This window comes from Acipenser ruthenus, chromosome 8 (assembly GCF_902713425.1).
Source record: "Acipenser ruthenus chromosome 8, fAciRut3.2 maternal haplotype, whole genome shotgun sequence".
NCBI lineage: Eukaryota > Metazoa > Chordata > Actinopteri > Acipenseriformes > Acipenseridae > Acipenser > Acipenser ruthenus.
The window spans coordinates 51,094,253-51,113,714 of record NC_081196.1 but is presented as its reverse complement, the minus strand read 5'-3'; the positions used below and the strand labels follow the sequence as shown (position 1 = coordinate 51,113,714).

At 38.3% G+C, this 19,462-nt stretch overlaps 1 protein-coding gene across 4 annotated transcripts; it reads left to right on the top strand.

Moving 5' to 3' along the window:
• The first annotated feature begins 366 nt into the window (after nucleotides 1-366).
• LOC117407184 (RCC1 and BTB domain-containing protein 1) lies at nucleotides 367-18,866 on the top strand. Of its 4 annotated transcripts, none has more exons than XM_059029180.1 (12): nucleotides 367-383; nucleotides 2,083-2,263; nucleotides 3,015-3,165; nucleotides 5,544-5,710; nucleotides 6,321-6,479; nucleotides 6,829-6,936; nucleotides 10,421-10,563; nucleotides 12,469-12,662; nucleotides 13,343-13,469; nucleotides 14,871-15,022; nucleotides 16,352-16,482; nucleotides 17,222-18,866. In XM_059029180.1, exons 1-12 carry the CDS (start codon nucleotides 376-378, stop codon nucleotides 17,360-17,362), a joined length of 1,662 nt encoding a protein of 553 aa, XP_058885163.1. In that variant the 5' UTR covers nucleotides 367-375; the 3' UTR covers nucleotides 17,363-18,866. The 4 variants fall into 4 exon arrangements, with proteins under 4 accessions (XP_058885163.1, XP_033867773.1, XP_058885164.1 ...); XM_034011882.3 differs by lacking the exon at nucleotides 367-383 and adding an exon at nucleotides 425-889; XM_059029181.1 differs by lacking the exon at nucleotides 367-383 and adding an exon at nucleotides 930-1,055.
• Nucleotides 18,867-19,462: the final 596 nt, after the last annotated feature.

The following is a 19,462-nucleotide window of genomic DNA, read 5'->3' as shown; positions in this document are numbered from 1 at the left end:
TATATACATATAGAAAGTGGGGTGCGATGTAATGTAGACACACTGGGGGTACAGAAAATGGGTGGATAAAAAGAAAATAAATAATAAAATAAATGTGATGTACACAAAGTTTAATTTATGTATTTGATGAAATCATATTTATTGTACTGCGTTTCTTTTTTTTTATTACATATACATATAAGCACATACAATTAATACAATTTAAAGTAGATATTTAATGTAGATTACAATATAACAATGAAAATAACATTATTTATATATATATATAAATGTAGACCTTCCACGTAGATTGATGACAGGAGTTAGACACAACCGTCATATCAGAGCAACGAGAGACTTTTATCTGGGGGAAAATAACGTCGCTTCCGGAGTGAGATGCGGAAGTAAGTTTTACCGGAAGTTGCTGTTGTTGCTTATTGTTGCTAGCTTCACATTGCTTCTTTTTGGTGCAGCACTTTGCATTTCCTGGTAAAAGAATGACTGCACAGATGTAGCGTTTTTACCAAAAGCGCGTCTAAATAATAACTTTGTTACAGTATTGTGTTTGGACTACCTATGGGCGCCTTATACAAAGCTTTAAATTATAGTTAGTTACAAAAATATATGCTGTAACAAATTTAAATGCTTGCAGTGGTAGGTGGTAAATAATATTATGCTAAGGAAACAAACAAGAGCCCTCGCACACGCGTACTCGGCAGCTCGGCCTGTGGTTGCACTTTCTGTGGTAGATTACTCTGCCCTGACTAGATCATGACCTTTTTTTCTCGTTTCTTTTCCTGACTCAGAATAACAATACGGGTTTGTAATACTGTTCCATACCACTGGAACTTCTGCTGGTACACCAGTCTGGTCTGTGAGGCGAAACTATCAACAAACAATTAATATATAGGTAGGCATTTTAATTAAATACAATATTATTCTGTCCCCTTCTGGAATAGTTACGGTGTGACCATGGAGTAAGTTAATGTTGTTTTTGTTGTGTTGGCCTGGTTGTGCTGATCCTGCACTTTCTATCCCCATTTTAATTTTGCTCAGTTTGGTTACTGTAGTCTACGGTAAGCATAATGTTTTACACGTTTTTTTTGTGATAATGGTGCCTGATCTCGTGCATACCTTTATTTGTTTCTCTGCACTAGCCTTAATATTATATGCAAGATATTTTATTAATTAGTCATATTGAAATGTATTTTTTTGGAAGCAGTAAGTGCTTGCAATATATATAATGCAGATGTTCTACTTTACTTTCTGCAGCATTATTTATGTTGTCCAAAATACTTAAAAATGGTATTGCTGTATACTTAACTGATGCTCGATGTATTTCGACCATTATGTTTGGGCTTTGTGATTTAGTCATGTTTGTTTGATCAAATCTTGATGATTTGTGACTTAAATCCTTTGATTTTCTACAGTACAGCACATAGCACCTGAGCCCGTTATTCCCACACAGTTTAATGCAACAACAGATGCTCCGCAGTGTTTTGACAACACCTCTGCAGAAAGAGAGCATGACAGATTGAATGGCTAATGTTGGTGGTAATGGTAAACATTCATTGTACAACTAAGTACTGAAGTACTATAAACGTGCAGGCGTAAGACTTTCTTATACCAGACTTGATGTCAGAATGTGCCTAGTTGTGATTAACATGAAGAGGCTGACATATAGTTATAACGGTTGTCAGTATTCAGTCAAGGTAGGCGACCTACAAAAAAAGAAGGTATGTTTTGCTACCGCAGTTACTTGAAAATGCACACTGCAACGAAACGTGCAAATGTAGGTCACCTATAGCCACTCATATAAAGAGATTTGCCCATGGCTGTGCTATGGATTGATTAAAGTTTACCCAGGTTTGCCATGTTTATTAACATGCTTTTACATACCCTGATATTCTTTACAGTGCTTACCTCTGCTTAACCGTGTTTTCACTGTGCTTCATTGGACATGCTTTTACTATGGTAACATTTTATAAGGGTAGAATTGGATACTCCCAAGATAATTGTACTGGTTAATGTTCATACCAAGTTACAGCATCATGGTTCGTACAGACACCAAGCAACCAAACCGATGAACACTTCTTGTTTCAGGTGTAGCAGTAATGCAATCTATTCTCCTCATCTGCGCTGTCTAAGAAGTGAAGCCATGGTGGATGTGGGAAAGTGGCCACTATTCACTCTCCTGTCATCTCAAGAAATTGCTTCAATCCGGCAAGCGTGCGTGTTTGGCACCTCCGCAAATGAAGCCATATACATAACACATAGCGATGAGGTAAGACTCCTGCTGTTATTGTAAGAGACACACAGGGACAACAATTTTCCAAATACTTGGTGAAAATAAGTGGAAAGAAATTAGAAGAATGCTACGAGTCCAAACCAACCTCTAATCCGCACCACGTTATCATAGTGAAATGCATGCTGAAAGCAGCACTGGAAACTATTTCCACACAAAAAACATTAACAACTGTTTCTCTGTTTTATCCTAGAGAGATTCAGCATAAAACAGGACGAGACATTTTTGTTTTCGCACAGAGTACGCACAGTACTCTGAGCAAGTCACTAATCTGGTGCCAACTAGTTTTTGCTTAATGTCAGTCTACTGTACAGTACCATATTCTGTCCCTTGGATCAGCATTCTTTTTTTAATGAAGACACATCTAAATACTGAATTGTGAAGGACAGCATTTGGTGTATTATTGGTTGGTGTAAATTGAAGCTGGAATGTGGGGTACAGTACGTTCCCCTTATGAAGTGAATGTTTCTATTACAAATGCACTAAACGCAGTGCCAGCAATGTACATTTACAGAAAGAAAATTTCAATTCAAGGGGACATTTATTTTGTTTTCACCCCAAGCAGATGCAAGTTTAGGATTTTGTTCACTCATATACTCTTGGTTACACATGTAAAGGACAACAAGAAATTGAGCAGAATGTGTCTTTGTGCTACAGTTAGAGGGTATTGTGAGGCAGGTGTTAAATGAATTCAGATTAGTTTTTATTGTACTTTTTTTTTTCATTGCAGGTTTTTGTTTTTGGTCTTAACTGCAGTAACTGCCTGGGGACCGGTGACAATCAAAGCACGATTGTGCCAAAGAAACTGGATGTGCTGTGTGGAAAAAAGATTATTAGCCTGAGTTATGGCAGTGGGCCACATGTTCTACTTGCTACTGAAGGTACAGCAAACTCTCTAGATAATATATTTTTTATTGATTTTATTAATATGTTCAATTTCTGAACTCTTACTTGGACAAATGTATCTATTTTCTTGTTCTAAAAAATGTCAATATGCTTTGGGCATAAACATATTTTGCAGTATTATATTATCAAAGGAGCTGGAAGAGGTTGTACTGAAAGTGAAGGGATGTTACAAAACTAGTAAAAAGTTACTTGTTTATGTTTTCACTTGTTTTGTTGCTAATTTCATTACAATTGATCTAATTGAAGATTAGACTATTTAAAATGGAGGGGTATTTAAGTTATACAAATATGATACTATATGTTGTAATTATAATTAGGCTAGTCACAGTACAGCCTAATATATACAGTACTGTGCAAAAGTTTTAGGCAGGTGTGAAAAAATGCTGTAAAGTAAGAATGCTTTCAAAAATAGACATGTTAATAGATTATATTTATCAATTAACTAAATGCAAAGTGAGTGAACAGAAGAAAAATCTAAATCAAATCCATATTTGGTGTGACCACCCTTTGCCTTCAAAACAGCATCAATTCTTCTAGGTACACTTGCACAAAGTCAGGGATTTTGTAGGCATATAGTCAGGTGTATGATTAAACAATTATACCAAACAGGTGCTAATGATCATCAATTCAATATGTAGGTTGAAACACAATCATTAACTGAAACAGAAACAGCTGTGTAGGAGGAATAAAACTGGGTGAGGAACAGCCAAACTCAGCTAACAAGGTGAGGTTGCTGAAGACAGTTTACTGTCAAAAGTCATACACCATGGCAAGACTGAGCACAGCAACAAGACACAAGGTAGTTATACTGCATCAGCAAGGTCTCTCCCAGGCAGAAATTTCAAGGCAAACAGGGGTTTCCAGATGTGCTGTCCAAGCTCTTTTGAAGAAGCACAAAGAAACGGGCAACGTTGAGGACCGTAGACGCAGTGGTCGGCCAAGGAAACTTACTGCAGCAGATGAAAGACACATCATGCTTACTTCCCTTCGCAATCGGAAGATGTCCAGCAGTGCCATCAGCTCAGAATTGGCAGAAAACAGTGGGACCCTGGTACACCCATCTACTGTCCGGAGAAGTCTGGTCAGAAGTGGCCTTCATGGAAGACTTGCAGCCAAAAAGCCATACCGCCGACGTGGAAACAAGGCCAAGCGACTCAACTATGCACGAAAACACAGGAACTGGGGTGCAGAAAAATGGCAGCAGGTGCTCTGGACTGATGAGTCAAAATTTGAAATATTTGGCTAGCAGAAGGCAGTTTGTTCGCCGAATGGCTGGAGAGCGGTACACGAATGAGTGTCTGCAGGCAACAGTGAAGCATGGTGGAGGTTCCTTGCAAGTTTGGGGCTGCATTTCTGCAAATGGAGTTGGGGATTTGGTCAGAATTAATGGTCTCCTCAATGCTGAGAAGTACAGGCAGATACTTATCCATCATGCAATACCATCAGGGAGGCATCTGATTGACCCCAAATTTATTCTGCAGCATGACAACGCCCCAAACATACAGCAAAAGTCATTAAGAACTATCTTCAGCGTAAAGAAGAACAAGGAGTCCTGGAAGTGATGGTATGACCCCCACAGAGTCCTGATCTCAACATCATCAAGTCTGTCTGGGATTACATGAAGAGAGAGAAGCAACTGAGGCTGCCTAAATCCACAGAAGAACTGTGGTTAGTTCTCCAAGATGTTTGGGCCAACCTACCTGCCGAGTTCCTTCAAAAACTGTGTGCAAGTGTACCTAGAAGAATTGATGCTGTTTTGAAGGCAAAGGGTGGTCACACCAAATATTGATTTGATGTAGATTTTCCTTCTGTTCACTCACTTTGCATTTTAACTGATAAATATATTTTTATATTTTTGAAAGCATTCTTATTTTACAGCATTTTTTCACACCTGCCTAAAACTTTTGCACAGTACTGTGTGTGTGTATATGTGTATATATATATATATATATATATATATATTTTTTTTTTTTAATTGATGGTGCATCTTTACCAGATTATATGGTAAATGTACACTATATTTAATAAGGTGCTACTTTGTATAAAATTTATACTTTGCTTTTATAATCACGCAAAACCACAGCCTTTCTGTTTGTGGTCCTGTACATATTTATGCTACAGTATATACAAAATGTATGTCCTGTTTATATGCTGTAAAAAGTTTGTGAAAACCCAAGAACTGCTGTACAACTTGCTTATGTTGTTTGTTTATTTAGTTTCTTCAGACACCTGAACAATCCAAACATTTATTCTGCTTCCAATTCGACGGCTGTTGACCGACTTGAAATGGACCTTATACTTATTTTATGAATTTTGATACATTTATGGCTGGTTTTCTTATTGTCTTTTACAGGTGGAGAGATGTATGCCTGGGGGCACAATGGCTACAGCCAGCTGGGCAATGGGACTGCAAACCAGGGCATCTCTCCTGCACAGGTGACATCCAACCTGACGCAGAAGAAGGTGACAGAAGTGGCCTGTGGCTCGCACCATTCCATGGCCTTGACATTGGATGGAGAAGTACGACTTTGGTTCAATACTGCTTCTGCTGCTGAAAGAAAATATGTTTAATTTACTGTGGTGTTTGAAGTTATTGATTTAGTTATTAGTAATAGGCTTTGGCTCCTATATGGGAAATGCTTTTATATAATATCTCCATATTTGCAGGGTTTATAGAAAACCCAAGTGCTAAGTGGAATAGAACATTCAATGTGATTACAATCATACAGACACCTGGTTGTATTGTGTTGGTGGTAATTATTGTTGTTGTTCTACATGTAATAAAAAGGTTTGTTTTTCATTGCCAATCCATAACCAATTTTACAGAGATTGAATGTAATTGCACATCATCAATCTTTACCACGGTTATGTTCAAAATAATTTAATAATTTAAAGGGTGTTTTGTTCCGCTTAAAAAGACTGCTGGTGTTTATAATCGGTTTGCCTCTTGCTTATTTGCAAGGATTAAGATTGTTAGATATTTTTAAAACACTTGAAGTTCCCAGTAAAATCAGTAATTAGCTATCCAGATAGATCATGCCATTATATCTATCTATAGACTTGAAACATGTAAAAAAAAAAATACAAACATTAAGAGTTAACTATTCAAGTTTGTGGGTTTTTGCAACAGGTCTATGCCTGGGGATACAACAACTGTGGTCAAGTTGGATCGGGATCTACAGCCAATCAGCCAACACCTCGCAAAGTGTCCAACTTGCTTCAGAGCAAAGTGGTTGTCAGTATTACCTGTGGGCAGACGTCCTCCATGGCAGTGTTAGATAATGGAGAGGTAAGCAGTAGCCAGGATTATGTTGTGACTAAAGGTTTTGAACGCAGGATTTTATATTCATATGAAGTAAAGTGGTACAGAAGCTATCAGATCTGGAAAGCGGACAGAAAAAAAGGGTCTGAAATTGTTTTGCATGGAGAGAATTGTGATCTAAAATAATTCTGATGGTTAGAAATTGAAAGCACATCCAATGGTTCAAAAGGATGTTTGACACACACAAAATCTGAAGCACTACTACACCACATAGTTTCAAGAGATGCTGCAGCTGAAGGAACAAAGCTATTGAACACTGTAATGCCTGTAGCTATTAAAGTGCTTTATTTGAATTGCTGATCTGTTTCCATTGCAGGTATATGGCTGGGGATACAATGGGAATGGGCAGCTGGGTCTGGGCAACAATGGGAACCAGCTAACCCCTTGCAGGCTTACAGCATTGCAGGGGATGTGTGTGCTTCAGGTAAGAACAGCTACATCCCAAAGGCAGATTCCTGATGTTACCATAGTGGAGGTTCAGTGCAATGCTGAATGGTCCTAGATCTACTATAGGAAGTCTCCAGTTGGCCTATAATTCGTATTACAGTATTGGCGAAGGGCGTTCAAGACAATAATCCAGGTGATTTCGGATTTCAATTGGCATAATACAGATCTGCAATATTTTGTGATTAAGCAGAGTATGAATAGGATCAGAAAAGTATTTTTGTGGCTCCCGAGTGGCGCATCCAGTAAAAAAGCACTCGCTAGAGTGCAGGATGCGCTCTATAGCCTGGATGTCGCGAGTCCAGGCTAGGTTGGCCAGGGTGTCCTCGGCTCACTGCGCACCAGCGACCCCTGTAGTAAGGCCGGGCGCCTGCGGGCTTGCCTGTAAGCTGCCCAGAGCTGCGTTGTCCTCCGACGCTGTAGCTCTGAGGCGGCTGCACGGTGAGTCTGCAGAGTGTAAAGAAGCGGGCGGCTGACGGCACACGCTTCGGAGGACAGCGTGTGTTCATCTTCGCCCCTCCCGAGTCAGCGCAGGGGTGGTAGCGGTGAGCTGAGCCTAAAAATAGTTGGGCATTTCAAATTGGGGAGAAAATAATAAAAACTAATTGACAACGACTACATTTTTTTCAAAAAAAAAAAAAAAGTATTTTTAATTGTATATATCTACAGAATGTGTGGCTATTTATGTGAAACACCTGCAGCTTCTTTTGAATTAAGTTTGTTTATTCTTTGTCCTTCTTTCAAATGTTACATAGCCTTGCTACTTTTTGATATTAAATAGTAAAGCTTGTTGAATGTGGAATTCCCAAAGTTTGACTGAAATAAATTTATATACGATAAACGTTGGTAAAACTACTCGCTATTTTTTATTTTATTACCAAAAATAATTATTTAGAAATCCTCTCTAGTTTGTGTAGTTTTTATACTTGCTGTCTGTCCCGTATCTGTTCCGCTCTGAATGGCTGGGGGTTGCTTTCAGTCATCTAAGTGGTCCGTTAGTACTGTAGTTTCACCTGGTTCCGACAGATCTCGCATTCATTTAAATGACTGTCAATCATCAAGACCTGCACCGACTGTGCACTTTCATTTGCCAGCTACAGCGCCTGTCATTCAAAGCGCCTACTTTGAAATTAGCGGGGTAAGGTGTACGTAAGCTTTTGCTTTAGGTATATGGTGACAGTTAATAGTTTGATTTGAAAATGGGGCGCAAGAGAAAAACACTTAATAAATAGTATGCACAATACCCTGGCTGACGGCTGAAGTCTCCGCAGCAGGACGAAGCGGGCCCGTCTGCCTTGCCTTCCCGTGACTGTGAGTCCGGCTGTGCTGAAGCAGGAGAGGGGGAGCTCAGGCTCCGAATAATAAGTGCAAGTTAGTTCTGTTCAGCTATCTAATGTTTTGTTCTGTGCATATTATTTTTACTCATAAATTTATGCTATAAAAGTCTGTGTAATACACTTTTATATGCTGTGTTTTCTACAGGTTATTTGAGACAATTTTTAAATTTGTGTAGGATCTTTACAAGTTATATCTCCGATGTGACCAAATGTTATTTCAATTAGAATGTTGGTAACCGTGGTTTTGTTTCATTTTGAATATGATAAAGGGGTTTCGCTAAATGTGACGTTTTTCAATGGCATAAAGGTTGATTTCACCCATTCTCTGCTTGAATTGAAAAATAAAGATCGAAAAAAGCTGGTAAATTCTTTCTAAAATAAACGTCTATTAATCATCAATTTGGCAAAGAAAAATAAATAAATAGTAGCAAGCCTAGTTATACTGTACAATACAGCTTGGTTCAGTGAATGATGAATAGCATAATTAGCAGTGGCGGTTGGTGGCTATAATTTTTGGGTGTTCACACCTCAGATGCAGGTGAGGGGGTGGGTTCCAGGGGGGTGGGGTCCAGGGGACCAACCTCAGTGGTAGAAGCACTGTCCCGTGGATATGAAGTAGATTTTGTTTTTATTTTCAGGGACCAGCAGATAATTTCATATAGACCGAATAAGACTGATCAGCTACAAACAAACAGTAAAAACATTTTTTATTATTATAAATTATTATTATTATTTTTTATTATAAAAATATATATATATTTATAATAAAATATTATATAAATAATAGAAATACACTGTTCGGTATATTTAATAACCGATTACCGTAGGGGCAGTGGTCGGTAAATTTAAAAGAAAAAGAAAAAAAAATTGCCTCAGGAGAAAAAGGGACAGAAGGCACAAAATAAAGGCAGATTAAAACTGTGAAAAGAACGAGGTTGAACAAATAAGACAAATAACATTAATTTTAAAGTTAGACGAAGTTAGACAAATGTAATAATTTTATTTTAATATTTAAACAGCTTAAACATTTTCTGTCTCTCCGCAAAGTAACACACCATGCAAGCCTGAGAAGAGCCGAAGTCGTGCTGCTCATATTTATAGCCATTGTTGTCTTGGCAGATGCGCGCTGATCGCCTGATCACCGTGTTCGCTAACGGCCCGCTCTCCATCCAGGCATTTTTAAGCCAATCGTAGCCAGTCCTGACTGACAGCTGGCTGCTACTGCGCATGTGCACTGCGGATTTGAGAGCTCGCATTTCTGAGCGAGCACAGCCAGGCTTCAGCCCATTAAACAGATGGGATAAACGACATTGTTGGAGGTGGCAGTGTCACGTGAGGGGGGGGGGGAAATGAAAATGGAATTTATCCCAGTCGACTACACATAAAGCATATACATTATACGTCATGGCAGGGATGGAAATAAGACTCCCAATGCATAGCGGTTTAATCCATTCTTGGTTTTTAATAAGACACCTGAGCTTGTTACCTCTACACTGGGGCTAATCGAACACATATTAAAACCTGGCATGGGTGAAACTGCTATGCAATAGGTGTCTAATTTCCATCCAAGGCCCCTATAATTGATCAGGGGTAGTAGAAATGTCTTCATAGCTGCACTGTTCTTAATTTAGGGGTCGCCACGTGTATCATTAGGTACTGCTAAAAGATTAATTACCGATTCAGTCTCTGCGTGATTGCCTCGTGGATCTATCCAGCCCTCTTCCTGCTTGTGAAGCGCTGGGGCTGATTTTTTTTACATTTTTTTTACTGACTTTGTAATTGAAAACAATTGAGATATTGGTTGCCTTGGAAACAGTTCACCAGGATTAATCCGAGGCTAGTAATCCAGTGACACACTCCAATTGTCTTTTAAACTAATCACTCCTTTCACAATCCAACCAATCAGATGTCTCACTGCAAACCTTGTGTTTATTTGAGCATTGGCTGCTGTCAGGAACAAGTTTTTTGTTCTTATCTTTATCCTTTTTTTTTTTTTTTTTTCCTGTCCCCAGTCGAGCATTTTCTTGTATTAGGTATTTTAAATAATAAAAAGTCTACATTACTCGAATGAGCAGTGATGATATTACTGTGCACCACCTTGTCTGACTTTTGTGATCTTGATTGCAGATTGTATCTGGCTATGCGCACTCACTAGCACTAACAGACGAGGGCTTGCTGTATGCCTGGGGAGCTAACACTTACGGGCAGCTGGGCACAGGCAATAAGAGTAACCAGCTCAGCCCAGTGCAGATCATGATGGAGAAGGAAAGGTAAAGTCTTGGTTGCTGCTGCCACAAACTCTGCCTCTCAGCTGGTTAACATTCAAGCTAGGGATTCTGGCACTTGGACTTTTTTTTTTTTCCCCTGATAGTGTTCAGCCACCAAATTACTGCTGTAACCAAAATTACGGCTTTTGAGCATTTCAAATTGGCCAATAGTTACGAGTGAGAGCGCTTGACAAGATGCCTGCATAGGAAACCTTCTGTTTTATTTATTGGGAAGGGGGGCGATTTTAAAAGGCATACTTGGGGAACCGTCAATCCTTATGAGGGACATGGCATAAACAAAACAAGCATAAATAGGGTAATTACAGCTGAGAGGTAAGCTAACACGTGTAACTTTGTACTGTACTTTAGCGTTTCACATGCATGTTTTCAGCATTGACTGGTCTAAAGATTGTAAGACATCAGCATCGGTTGGTAATAACTTGGCCTGTATGCTATCTTCTTTAGTCAGTGCTTCAGATTTGGTCTCATGCATGATATGTCCAATGCTGTAAGTAAAAGATCAGTGTAGATCACAAAGTAGATCATAGTTTTGTTTTCTACATATCTTAGATTATTAGGTTTAACAGAGTCTTAACTGATTTAACCTTAAACATTGTTAAAACTAACGGCATACAGGTTCTCAGGGTTAAAAGGTACTGCATAGCATTACCACGTGAGTCAGTGGTATGTCACAAAAGAATACTGGCTGTGTTTACAACAAAAATAGAGGTAGCCTGCTACGACAGTAGCACTGTTATTCCTGGAAAGTCCTGCTGTGTGCATGCAGGAATGTTGATGGTTTCCCTGGTATTACAAACAGACAGTGGTGAACGAATCGCAATGGTGTGCCCTTAATAAGAAGGGTAGTGCTGAGTCAGTGGGATCTTCCATTTCCATATTCTGTTCAGAACACAATAGTGTTAGTGACTGAACTGACTGTGCACTGTAGGTATGGTTAATTCAGTATTTGGGGCATAGAGAATTAGAATACTTTGCTGTGTGTTCCTTTATAGCTGTGAAGCAAGGGCTGTGGAACCAGAAATTAAATCCCAGTTGAACCACAATTCTAGTTCATGCATAGAAATTAATGATAAAAGTCCCAATTAGTTTGGATAATCGCAGATAATAAGTAAAATTTATATGGAATTTAAAAACAAACGTATACTGTTATTAACTATGTCTAAAAATCACCAGTTCCATTTTTATTTATAAATTAGGTTCATTAGGATTGCAGACAACAGCACAGTTTATTGGATTATCCCAAAATGTATTTCTCTACTCATGTAGAATACAATCTTGTAGAACACGTTATTTTTCCCTGCTCTGTTAGGATCAGCTGTCAAGCATGCCTGATTGTTTTAGATTAAAACAGCTGGTCTTCCATTTATTTAAAAATCTAGAAAGATTGTGGTCTCCAAAATAGGTATTTTTAATGTAGCTTTTGAATGTAGCTTTATTTTTATTTTTTTTGTAAAATACAATATACTATATATCCCCTACTTGGTCAACTGATATAAATAGCTGAATAATTCTAGTCCAGTCCAGAAGTATCTTCTCTCTGCAGGGGGAAAGTGTTTTCTGCTGCGTGTTTTCATTGTAGGGATTACTGTTAGAATAAAATAAAACAAAACAGTATTCTACACTGGTACCTTCCATTTTTCTCTCTTCTCCCACACTTTTTTTTTTTTTTTTTTTTTTTTTTTAAAAACACACTCCAATTTATTGTTTAAAAAAAAAAAAAAAAAACTTGATACATGCTGATGAAAATATGGTCCTGGTTAGGACACTATGTGTCTGAAGCTGTAAAATATGGCTAATACATTTTATAATTCTGTCCAACAAGGTAGTCTTTTTAACAGGGATACCCTCATTTGTAGTCTTGCACTGACTTGTCCGTCCTTCCTACAGTAGGATTGTGGAGATTGCAGCCTGCCATTCAACTCACACTTCGGCTGCAAAGACACAGAGTGGCCAGGTGTTCATGTGGGGTCAGTGCCGGGGCCAGTCCATCGTCCTGCCACACCTCACACACTTCTCCTGCACCGACGACGTCTTCACTTGCTTTGCCACCCCGGCCGTCATGTGGCGTATGCTCTCCGTAGGTGAGGCGCCATCTAGGCTGTGCTGTCTTGACAGCTGCTTCTCCTGTTTCCACAACTAACCCTGAGTGACACAACTTTAAGTCCTACATAAGAGGTCAGCACAAAAAGTGTGTTGCATTTAAAAGGAAAGAAATAACTTTTTCAGTAGTAGTTCATCTCTGTTAAATGGAACGCTGGTGAGAATTTCCACTGCTGAAAAGGGTATGTAGTTCTAGTAATCTTTCTTCAGGTCAAGAAAGACTGATCTCTGTTCCCTTTCACGCCAAAACCTCATGCTCACTCATCTGGCAGGAAGGGAAACAAAACAGACTAGCCACCTATTCAGCCAACACTGGGTGCTTTTAATGAGCTTTCTGCTATATGTATCTTGTGTACCTGTATCTGCCACAGCTCAAAGAGGGTCACTCACACTTTTGTTAAATACTTTTAAAAATAAGTTCCATATGAAAAAGCTCTTTATTGCACAAAAGAGCCATTTTTTGTAACTGAAATGTGGGTGTTTAGTTGGCTTCTATGCATTTTTGACTTGTACTGCATTATACACTACAGTGTTTCAGATAAAGTGCTTTCTTCTGTGCAGTTTCTTATAAGAGGCCTTCTTGGGTTTAGCACACACATGGCATGCCTTACTTTAAATGCTTGCTTGTGGTCTCTGTTTTACGATGTTCTTGTTTTTGTAGAGCACGACGACTTTCTCACAGTAGCTCAGTCTTTGAAGAAGGAGTTCGACAGCCCCGAAACCTCAGACTTAAAGTTCTGTGTGGATGGGAAATGTATTCACGTTCACAAAGCAGTTTTGAAAATAAGGTAATATTTAACGTTGGATTCTATCTTGTACATGTGGTGGCCATTGTCACGTTTCAACGTTCTTCTTTTATGCTGTCAGCACACTAATAAACTCAGGGGAGACGTATAGGATGACACAGAGATGTTTTGAACTCCTGTAAGTGGATAGTTTGTGCACTGACTTACAGATATTAACATATCCAGACAACTGTTAAACAATCAAGAACAATCACAGACTCTGTTTACTCGATGTTTAACGAATCAGAGTGTATATATAGGCACTCCTTCAGTTTATTAAATGCTTGATAATTGTATTCGGTGGCTACAGGCCACATCAGCCATAGCTCATAGACAGTCTGGTTGTTCCAGTATCTTTACAAACTGACAGCATTAATTTTATATAGCAAATGGATACAAGTATGTTTTTTGAGTCCTAAAGCAGCCAATATACCAGCTCTCTATAACTAAGTATAATAAAAAAAATCATATTCTAAAGCAGCCAATATACCAGCTCTTTATAACTAAGTATAATTTAAAAAAATCCTATTCTTATCACACACTCCAGTATATGAGATACAAAAGCAAAATGTAATTCTTACCAAATGATTATTAAGTTCAGGTTTTCTAAGATTCAACGCCTCAGTCAGTCAGACTCACAGAACAGCTCTGCCAGGAATGGACCAGTAGTAAATCTGTGTTAACAAACTCTACTGATGGTAGACTGAGGTCTTGTCCCTTCATTTATATGTTAACGGTCCAGTTTGTGGCAGTCCAGTTCTGTACCTTTGACAGCCACACCTCAGTAGAGGGATGTATCTGTCTGGCCCTCTTTTTAAACAGAGACTCCCATCTGGAGTAATTGTTCTGTAGGTATTATGTGTACCCATTTCACTTTGCTCACATAGGGCCACCTTAACTGGAATTCTTTCCATGCAAAATACAGGAGTAGGCCAGAACTCACTATTTTTCATATCACAAGGACCCAGGCCTCAAATTCATTTCCATCTCCAGTGGGAAAACCCCACAGAAATGAAGCCGGCTCGATCAAAGGGTCATGTATTCCTGCCTCCTACACTTTCCATTAGAAAGGTGCAAGCACCTTATACAAGGGAGGAGAGGTTTCAGGGTCACTTGAGACACCCTATTGACAGACAGCTGGACCTTGGATTTTACCTTGCAGACTGATATTGTTTTACTTGTTGCATAGAAACAATTCTAATAGGAATCATGCACACCAGCAACATTCCATTAATGTCAAAGTCAATAACCAGTGTCAGCTGGTTGACAAGTGCCAGTATAGTGTCGATAAGCAGAAACTAACTTAAATACCATCACAAGACCTTTTGTGCATTTCTTAGCCTTCTGCTATTGCTAATGTGTGTGTGTTTGTTTTTTTTTTCTTGTTTATTTTTTTTTGGGCAGATGTGAACATTTCCGTTCAATGTTTCAGTCGCACTGGAATGAAGATATGAAAGAAGTGATTGAGATTGATCAGTTTTCATTCCCAGTGTACCGCGCCTTCCTGGAATACCTGTACACTGACAATGTAGACCTGCCTCCAGAAGACGCAATAGGTGAGGCACTGCTTGGGCTGATCACTTACCGACTTATACAGGATACGTAAGCAATACGTTGCATCTACAAATGTATTGACTAGAATGCTGTTTTTTATTAAACCAATTAAGCATAAAAATATTAAACAACTTGTTCTAATAGCTATTTAAATAAACAGACTTGTTTGAGGCCTACTTTTTAGTATCCCTATAGGTACCTTCCTTTCCAAGGCAGACTCAGGATTACACACAGCCAGGTGTCCTACAATATTAACTGATAACTGCTGTTTAAAAAGGTGTATTGCACACGGATTGTATTCATTTCCGAGAGTTTCTAAGTATAGTGAATTTGTATGTTAAGTAATCCTATACAAAGCAATGTATGTATTATTACTTCAGACATAGATTTTACACAACAGTTTTATTCTAAAGCATCAGTTATTAATGATATTTGATCTGGATACTTTTAATCTTTACTACTTCCTATGTTACTTGTGAAATTTTCTCAGACACCAATGACTGATGTGCTCTGTAGCCAGAGGCATGCTTTGTACCAGATATATTATTCTTTCCAAACTGCACTTGCAATATAACCCCTTAAAGAGGATTACGTTGCAATATGGTGATACCAGTGCAGACAGATCTGGACAGTCTTGTCATTCTCATTGCCACTAGTCCTAAAACTTATAAAATCTTAATTCATACCCACAAGTTGCGGCCCATATTATATAATGACATTAAATATCTCTTGACACAAACCTAGCTTGGCGTCTCTATTTTAGTGAGTTGTTCTTAGAGAACAGACACCTTTGCATAAAAAACAAAACAAAAAAAACCTAGTACTACCAACTTGTTATTATTTGTTTATTTAACAGACGCCTTTATCCAGGGCGACTTACAGGGACTAGGGTGTGTGAACTATGCATCAGCGGCAGAGTCACTTACAATTACATCTCACCCGAAAGACGGAGCACAAGGAGGTTAAGTGACTTGCTCAGGGTCACGCAATGAGTCAGTGGCTGAGGTGGGATTTGAACCGGGGACCTCCTGGTTACAAGCCATTTTCTTTAACCACTGGACCACATAGCCTCCCTTTTGCCAAGCGTTACACCTCCAAAAACTTTCTAAATGGTACAGGATTAGTTCTGTCAACTGGGCCCTTTTTCAAATGGATACTGTTTTGTTTCTTCTTAAAAGTTGAAAGTAGCCCAATTGAATGTAAATCTGCCAGAAAATCAGGGTTCAGGTATTGGGAACCACAGCCCTTTAATTAAATATTATGCAGTTCACAAGTGTAATGAATTGAAATGTAGTGCACCTACTGTACCCGACCACTACTGTGTATTGCAGGGCTGCTGGACTTGGCAACATCCTACTGTGAGAACAGGCTAAAGAAACTCTGTCAGCACATCATCAAGAGAGGAATCACAGTAGAAAATGCTTTTTCCCTGCTGTCTGCAGCGGTAAGATACGATGCTGAGGTATGAAATTACATTAGTATTTTATTAGCGCCATATATTCAATATGCATTAAAAAGTAGCCATTCCAGTGATGGAAATAAGACTCCTATTGCATAGCAGTTAGATTCATTCCTGGTTTTACTATGAGTTTATTAAGACACACCAGAGCCTATTACATACACACTGTGGCTAATCAAGCTTGTATTAAAACCTGGAATGGGTGAAACTGCTATGCAATAAGTCTAATTTCCATTCCTGCATTGTATAAATGTAATGCTTGCTACCTTTGATAAATCCTCAATGTCAGATCACTGGCCAATACTTTCTATTAACATTTTGTTAATTAGGATAGAGCCACTGCCCTAAAAGCCTAGGGTTTGTAGTTAGGCTGTTATTGATTACTTATATTTTCATGAAACCGCCTCAGTGTGCGAGTTGTAAAAATGAACATAAAGGGTGTTTTTATTAGTCTTTCTTTGGCCCACGGCTGCCTTGATAGTCAATCGATAGTTGGCAATATGCCCCTCCTTTTCAGTGCAGTTGTTCAGTATTTAAAACCTGATTTTAACATTGACTGTGTGCGGTGGGAAAAAAAAGCAACTGAGATTTGGAGGTGCCCTCAATGGATAACGCTGATAAGAAAAATCTGTTGTGTTACATTTTGTTTTTAACCAGCACCCCCAGTATGTGATGATGTGTATTTCCTAACAGGTGCATTACTATTACATTCACACATTTGTTTTTGTGCTGCTTTGACCAGGATTTAGAAGAGTTCTGCTTCAAGTTTTGTGTGAACCACTTGACGGAAGTCACTCAGACTGCAGGCTTCTGGCAGATTGATGGCTCTTTGCTGAAGGAGTTCATTTCCAAAGCCAGCAAATGTGGAGCCTTTAAAAACTGAAACTGTCTGCTCCGAAGACATTTACCACAGCAAAACTCAATAACAATGAGATTCTAGGTCACCAGGTTGCAAAGCCAGGGATGACCTTTGGCTACGTGTAAATCAGGCTGCAACCACCACCCCTGCTGGTAACCCACAAAACAGCTTTTTTTCTTAGCAGAAGTTTCTTATTTTTGTAGGGTGGAATGAGGGGTATAATATTGCATTGATATACTGCATCTATATATAACTTGAATAGTTATTGTTTTATTGTTACAGGATAGCAGAAAGCTTATTTGTTTTCAATATTTGTATTAACCCCAGTTTATAATAATTTGCACATGTAGATACACCTTTTGTATATTCCTTATTGACAATTTAGGTAACATTTCGAATGATGCATATCATGATGAAACTAATTAAAACAATTGCACTTATTTGAAGGATTGTAAGGATTCCACTTGAGTGACCCTGAATATATATTGAACGAAGGGACTTTAGGGAAAGTTCAAATGGGGTGTATTACAAGTTTCAGCCATGTCTGCCTGCATTTGCTATTAATAACATATCCACCCATGCTGTGGCCACAGTGCTAAATTTCAGTACTGGCACATAAGGAACAATGTTGAAGTGCAGATAAGGTTAATTACTATGAATGTTATCAAAGAGTGATACAATGCTGCACGAATGAGCCAAGGTCAAACACACCTCTTGATACAGTAGATGCTCATAGTGAATTAACCATGTGATTTGCGAGTATGGGATGCACAGCATGCCCTAGGCTGGTGTCTTGTATTGCATCATTGAGTTCCCCATGGCTTGTTCAGTACCAGTACCAAAATTCTGCTATCTGTGTCTGATAACCAGTCAAGTGACGTTATGCCTGCACTAGATGCATACATAATGATTTCTTTCTTAAACAATGGATAGGTTCTTTTTTGGCAAATGGTTCAGTGACCAGGATTGAGCTTAAAATGTGGTTGTGCATGGCATTTAGTAGTGCATAATTGAGATGAGATTTAAAAACAAAGGGTGTCCTGGAGAAACCTGTTAACCCACAATTTTATTTTCTCTTGAACCTATCCTTGCATCTTACTGCCATCCACTACATTTTTCTGAACACTGAAATGTTGGTGGGTTATTGAGTCTCTGAAAAATTACAATGATATGCGTGAAACTGTTGATAATGAAACAAACATTAGTTTAGAACGGTTTCATAAATATCAATGTTATTTTTCACGTAAATGATTGGCTGAAGATAGTCCTGTGCACACCTGACCTGCTCTGTGAGTGGTTTACTGCATTTATTGAATATTTTAGAAATATTGAAGAGTTGTTTCCAAGGCAGGTGATTAAACTCCAGATTGTTAAATCTTCTAATTCCGGTATGTGTTTGTTCCATACTAACTAAATTGAATTTTTGCTGTATCTAAGAAAATGTACAGGAACAGTCTTGTCTACTTTCTACTATATTATCTGACACATAATTTGCATTCTTAAATAAAGTTTGCATTGTACAATCTGATTTAGTTTGTCTTGATATACTATGATATGTTTGCAATATAAACATGATTTTACTTAGTATTGCATTAAATAGTGTGGTTTTTTTTTTTTTGAAGATGACTCATTATTCAATTAGTAAAGAAAATATACTTAAGTATTCACTGGTGTGAGTCAACTTTGAAAATGTAGCCAGTGTGATCATATTGTGTTCGTAACCACTTCAACACCATGACGTACGCACGTGCGTCAGTTGAAAACCCACTTACAGTACCATGCTGCATCTGCGTACGTCAAGTTTCTCAATCTAGCGTTTCAGGTTTCATTCTCTAAAGCAGTGCTAGTACTGTGGAATGTGCAATGAAAGTTGGGGGAGGGTCAGGTGACATTTTTATCCAATTGCGTGTCATGTAGCGATTCCAATCTACCTGTGGGCGTGCAGAAAGCCATTCAACTTTTACAAGTGTATATATATGTGTGTATATATATACACTTATATATATATATATATATATATATATATATATATATATATATATATATATATTATATATATATATATATATATATATATATAGTGTTTTCAATTATTATTTTTATTTATTATTATTTTTACTTGTT